The 6,760-nt window shown below is 42.0% G+C and overlaps 1 protein-coding gene across 1 annotated transcript; it reads right to left on the bottom strand.

Annotated features, from left to right (window-relative positions):
* Positions 1 to 2,829: 2,829 nt before the first annotated feature.
* Positions 2,830 to 4,930, bottom strand: LOC110890449 (polyphenol oxidase I, chloroplastic). Its single transcript, XM_022138058.2, has one exon. It carries the CDS (start codon positions 4,889 to 4,891, stop codon positions 3,062 to 3,064), a length of 1,830 nt encoding a protein of 609 aa, XP_021993750.1. The 5' UTR covers positions 4,892 to 4,930; the 3' UTR covers positions 2,830 to 3,061.
* Positions 4,931 to 6,760: the final 1,830 nt, after the last annotated feature.

A 6,760-nucleotide genomic window follows, 5' to 3' on the forward strand; every position in this document is an offset into this window, starting at 1 on the left:
TTATTGTTATTATTAATATTATTATTTTAATATTATTTATTATTATTTTAATATTATTATTATTGTTATTATTATTATTATTATTATTGTTGTTATTATTGTTAGTATTATTATTTATTTATTTATTTATTATTGTTTTTATACGTATAAGGTATTTATTTGCAGATTGATTATGGAGGACGATGAAATTCAGATTGAAATTGATGGGGCACCGCCTGGGGATCAGCCGGTTCCGCGGGGTCCGTGATGGAGGCGGCCACCGCCTCCGGATCCGCTGCACGGTCACCCGTATCTAGAGTTTCCTGATGGCACCCCCGCCGCCCGTCATTGCCAGAAGCTTAGGAGGGTGCACATTGGAACGCATGTAGCGATCGATTGGGATGCGATAGATGAGATTAGTGAGACGGCTAGAGTGCGTCGGTTTATACCTGTCGATTCGCCGTGGCATTGTCTTTTTGAGTTGGCGCACACGCCGAGCTACAGGGAGCTGCTGGTCGAGTTCCTTTCGTCATTCACATTTCACCCTCCTAGGGCCGCACAGCCGCCTACACAGCCAGATGCTCCTCCCCCTCCGCCTGAGGTTTCTTTCAGGCTTGCTGGCATTTGCATTCGATGACGCTAGCACAGTTTGCGGTTCATTGCGGTTTATACAGGCAGGAGGAGATTGAGACTGACGTTTACACAGGGGGGCTAGTGCTGGTTTATAGACCCACTCTTTTAGGGTTTTGGCAGGTGATTGCGGGGGCAAATACTTGGGAGCACGACAAGTCGAAGGGGAGGGTTTCATTTATTGGTGACCCATTGTACATGTACGTACGTTTATTATAGCAATTATTGTGATTTTGTGTATTGTTTATTAATTTCTATTTCTGTATTTCGCTAATATTATCTGCAGGTATATGCTCCATATGCTCGCTACTTCTATATTGCAGGGCGAGGCTACAGCCGTGAGTGGTGTACGAGCACAGATCTTTTTTTCTTTTATTGTTTGTTGTACAGGAGGCCGTGCGCACTAGCACACGGTCTAGCCCAGTACTACGCCTCCGCCCATCACCGGCAGGAGCGCGGATTTTTGTATGGCGGCGCGTACGTGACCGTCATTGCCCGTTCATTGGGCCTCGTACCGGAGCAGGACCCACATTTACGGATGCCGCCCGTCATGCCGACGCGGATAGGTTTTCCGTCGCTGTGGGGGATGGGACTGATCAAAAGGTTCATCGTTGGCCCGCGGTTTAAAAACCGCGAAGCGGGCATATGGAGAGAGGAGCCCCTACCAGAGCAGTTCGAACTAGTCTATCCTCCGGCAGATCCTACTGCAATGCCCGTGCCGGACCCTCCGGTGAATTTAGACGGTCCGGCGATGCCACAGCCACCACCACCTCCCGGGACGCCTCAGTTTCCATGTCACGTTATTCCAGGTCATGCCCCAAGAGCTGCAGTACATCCGAAGATACGAGCCGAGCTTGACAGGCTCAACGATTTGATAGGTTGGTTGGTTCGGGAGGCGCAAGATAGACGAGAGAGAGAGGGGTTACCCGCGATACCGCTCCCACCACCTCGAGCACCACATCAGCAGCAGCCCGATCCAGATTCGTATCCTGATGCATAGACCAGTTGTAGTTTTTATTTTTGTTAAGGATGTACAAACTTATCTTATATATTTTTGTTATGGATGTACAAAAGTTATCTTATATATGTCATATTTACTTTGTTTTCAGTTATTCGGTTACTTAATGATTGTTGTCTTAAATTGATATAATACGGAAACAATATATGTTTTGAATATAATACGGAAACATTATAATCTTAATCGAAACAATAATTTTTTAAAAAAGTAAAATGTTAAAAGGTTTATAATATTTAATCGATAGAATCTATTGAAAGAGCAGATTTTTAAAACGGTTAAATTTTTTATAGTGTAAAAAACAAAACTTTTTTTTAAAACAAAAAAAAAATTCGCTAAAAAAACACCTTCAAAAACTATCAAAATAACCACACCCAAACACCCCTTCTTTCAACCAAAAAAACACTCAATGCCCGCCTCGTATAGGCCTGTACGAGGCGTTTAGGTTTTCTTAAACTTTGTGTCTGACATCTCCTGTAGACCCCCTTGAATTCAGTGTCTAGACGCCTCGTATAGCTCTATATGAGGCGTCTAAGGCACCAAAAATGTCCAAATAGTGTCAGAGTGGTGTGGATAGATCCAGCCTTCTATTAATTGACAACAAAATCGCCCGGTACTAGGCTATGAATGAACCCATCATCTTGTTTATATACTACATGGATTTTGAGATAACCTAGGCCCACCATAAGCATACGGTCCGGCCCAAATACCCCTAACTAGCCCAAACACCACTAAAACCTCTAAGTTACTATTCGTTTAAAACCGGAATCAAGACATGATAATATTTATACTTAATCCTATAAAATATGCTTGTACAAATGTGGTTACACATTTGATTACTAATGTAGTTGTCATAGGCTAATAAAAGAAAGTTTTTTTGCTTAAATACCAATACACTACAGGTAAGTAAGTTCGTATCAACATTGAATTTGTGGTCAGTGTTTAGTGAACTAATTAATTAACTACTATTTATCGAAATTCGGGGTTTGTTTGATTGAATGAGAAAACATGAAAATATTTTGAGAAAAAGTTATCAGATTGAAGATTGAGATGACTCATTCGGTAATCTGCCTTAAATGAGATGACTCATTAAGTTCGGACATGTGGATATGATCGATGTTGATACACCTTTATGGTTTATTTAAATCTGGATTGCTACATTACAAGAAAAATGAAGAAAAGATTGGAGTCTGTAGTACATGAAATAAAAGATAAATACAACTTCAAAAAGTTTATTAATGGAAATCCAAAATCAAGGGTGACATTCAAGCATGGTTAGTGGTTATAAAACCACTACAAACTAGAAACGAAATTTTTATTAGGTTGCAAGAACTCCTCTAAAAGTTCTTGAGACCTGCACACACCGGATCCAAACAAACATACGTAACATGCATGCACACAAATTGAAGATTGAAAATGCAGTTATAAATAAGAATTTTAAGCGATGGGAACCAGCTGAATCTTGATCTCTGAAATGGTGGCATCATCTGTCCCTGCCCTCGGTACCAAAGTAACCAAAACATACTCATCACCTTCAGCTTCAATGTCCTCCAAAAGCTCGGTGATCCCAAACGCCGCTCCACTCCTCATGACCATCTTCTCTCCTCGGAGGCCATGTGGCACCTGAGCGAAAGTACCCGCAAACTCGCTTGAAGACGCGGTGGTCTCAATCCCATCGTCTACGTCATCCACCAACACATCAAACTTGAAAAATTGCTCACTGTTGTAGTTGATTCCGTTCAAAAACAGCATTTCAGTAGCTTTCTTCTTGTCACTCTCACTCCTATTTGTAGCTGGCCTCTTCACTAGAACCTTCACTATCTTGTCTAACTTCACAGGAAACTTAATCTCCTCCACTTTCTTCACAACTCCAACCGACTTTGCCGCAACTTTCGACGCCTTAACTCGAGCAACCGGGCGACTCTTGATCCACGGGATTCTTGAATCTTCATAATCATATCCCATCTTGTTGATGTCTACACAGTCTTTGTTGTAAACACGTACAAGATTTTTGTTCTCATCGTAAAACACATATGATGCATTATTCCAGTCGTCGTTATCTGGATCTTTGTTTGTAGAAGGGCTCAAATCCTTCCAGACTTTCCACATGCGGTCGACATTAGCATGATGGAGGTAAAATGCTGGGTCATACCCTGCCGAGTAAAAGTTACCCAAGTCCTCATTATTGGTCATCCTAGGGTTACCCACCCATATGTGAACCGCTGTGTGAGCACCACGCTCTATAGTGCCAGCCGTACTTGCGGTCACCGGGTCAGGATTAGTACCAAAGAAGGCATCCCTAGTTGTGGCGCTGGAGACCATTTGAGTGTACATTGTCGACAGATTAGAGCTTATCTGGTCTACACAATAAGCGCCACTTTCGGTGCCTCTATAATTGAGATCAAGGATAGAAGGAGGTAAGTGTGCGACATTCCGGTAAGGGTCAAATAAAGAGTTGAATTTGGGATCGGATCTTTCGGTCTTGCCGCTCGGGTCAGTGACCGGGGTCTCTAACATGGCAGGAAGCAACATTCCCATGGGACTGTCCCAATTCCAGTACGGTAAAGCGAAAGTCGGATCGTTGATTAAGCTACCCAAGATCCGCTCGTAAAAATAGAGGTACCAACGGTGGAAAGGATAGAAGAGTGAGGAGTTGTGAACCTGGAGTTTTAACTCCTTATGGTCATTCATTTCTTGACTATAAGCTCCGTTGCAATAAGCGCAGTGGATCTTACCTTGTTGTTTCCAACTGCGTGGATCGTCATCGGGGAGAGCCTTCATGGCCGCAATTGCTGCTCGATACTTGTCGATGTAGTCGGAAGTGAGTCGGTGTGCGGCAGGTCTAACACGAAGTTGGGTGGAATCTGGCAAGGAGTAAGGAGCTGGGGTAGTCTGTGAGGATGGAGGGCAACAAGCTACGCCTCTTACCGCGTTTTCGGGGTCAGTTACGCCAACAGTTGCAGCAACGCAGTCTGAAATATTGTCTGGAGCAGTGATGGGGTATGCTAAGGCCGACCCGATGCTGGTGAAGTTGGCCGCGCCGTATAGACCGCCTAGGCCCAGGAGCATGTTTCTCCGGTCTACATTATTATTCTGCATGGGAAGTATGGGCTTAATAGGGTTGTTTTCAGAGTTTGTGAGACGCTCATCTGAAGAACCGTTGCATGAGACTTTGAAACGATGGGTGGAGGTTTTGGAAAATAAGGCTGACCGAGAGGACAGTGAAGTTATGGTGGTGGGAACAGTGGACAAGCTAAGAGAAGCCATTGTTTTTGCTTGTTGTTGGTGCTCTAAGTTGTCACCAGAGACCCAGTTATATAGAGATATGTTGTAGAGATATGTACGCTAAATCGAAAGATTACTAAAGGTAACTGGCTAGTCTATTTGGTAAAAGACATGCTTTTTAAAATAAAGGTTCTAGTTTAAAACCAAGCATTTAATGTAATTTATAATAACTATTCTGGTGTAATTGAAATAGGCCCATTCTATACACACCCCCCCTCCTTCCTGATTACACCCCCCTTGTGAGAGGAAAACTGTCGGTCCCACGCAGGCCCCACCTGTAAGTATGTGAGAGGAGGGGGGTGAAAAAAGTAAATAGGGGGGGTGTAGAAAGTAGCACCCTTGAAATAAAGGTTCTAGTTTAAACCAAGCATTTAATGTAATTTATAATAATTATTCTGGTGTAAATAATAGAAGTAGAAGTAACTACTAAGGAGAACACCGTAACCAAGTCTAAGCAACACATCGTGAGCCCGGTTAAAACAACGTAGTCTGGACAGATCTTTGCTAGGGCTGCCGTTTAGGCAGTGTGACATTGAATCACAAAAAAAGAAAGTCACCGTTCAAAAAAAAAAACTAATGTGTTTTGAAAAAAAGTATAACGCAGTTTGAAAAAAAGTATAAACCAACAAATAATTAATATGTATTTACCTATGGATTTTAATTTTCATATATTTTGTCATGGGTAACTTTTTTAAAGGTTGTGCTTGACCCCTTATGTTGTATAATAATTCAATGGATATGATTTCTTTCGAGTATGTCCTAGCTAGTTAGCATTGCTCTACACATACAGTGATTTTTTTAGAGGACTTTAACACGTACATGTTCCAGCCTTTCAGAAGTCACATTGTGGGGACTTTAACCCGTACAAGTTCCAGCCTTTCAGAAGTTACATTTTGAAAAACTGATAACGTGTATTGCGTTGCATTTGTAAATTAATAATATAATCAGAATTGTTTTTGCAGATTTTTTGCAAACTTTTAGCCAAATTTTTGTAGATTTTTTTTCAGATTTTATGTAGATTTTGGAGTACGAAGCCTTGCTGGCGGTTCTGTGCCTCGTGGTAAAAATGGGGGTGAAAAGACTAGTAGCTCATGTAGCTACAGTACATGAAAGAAATTATGAGCAAGTTCAAATCCTACGAAGTATATCACATTAAAAGTAGTAACAAGCCAGATGATGCGCTCAGTAAACTTGCTTTAACATGTTTTGCGCATTTGGCCAAAGAAGTACGAGTAGAAATACTCAACGCGCCATCTATATCTCGAAAGGAAGTTCTTATGGTCCATGATTGTAGAAACGTCTCTTGGATGACCCCCTTGTCATTGGCAAATGACATTACCTAAAGAAAAAGACAAAGCTTCTGTCAACTGGCAAATGACATTGCCTATTGCCTAAAGAAAAAGACAAAGCTAGAAAGCTACAATGCAAGGCACTAGAATATGAATTGCACGACGGGATTTTGTTCAAGAAATCTTTCATGGGTCCGTTACTAAGGTGCCTTAGTCCTCAAGAGGCATTGTATGTTGTTAAAGAAGTTCATGAGGGGATATGCGGAATGCGTCTAGGACCAGGCATGTTAGTCGCCAAAATCATGAATACGGGATATTACTGACCAGGATGCACTTAACGACGACAGAGGGAATTCGAAAGTGTGACTCATGTAAAAGAAATACTAATCTAACCTTACGCCTAAAGAATGGGTTCATCCCGGTTACTTTTGCTTGGCCTTTTTAGAAATGGGCACAGGATATAGTCGGACCTTTCCCAGAGGGGGTGGGAGGACTCAAGTATCTAATTATGGCAGTCGACTATATCACGAAGTAGGTGGAAGCTAAACTGCTCGCGACTATC

The sequence above is a fragment of the Helianthus annuus genome, chromosome 3 (assembly GCF_002127325.2).
Source record: "Helianthus annuus cultivar XRQ/B chromosome 3, HanXRQr2.0-SUNRISE, whole genome shotgun sequence".
Taxonomy (NCBI): Eukaryota; Viridiplantae; Streptophyta; class Magnoliopsida; order Asterales; family Asteraceae; genus Helianthus; species Helianthus annuus.

Excerpts from the sequence above, each read along its gene's own strand:
- LOC110890449 (XM_022138058.2), bottom strand. The coding sequence starts at position 4,891 with ATGGCTTCTCTTAGCTTGTCCACTGTTCCCACCACCATAACTTCACTG.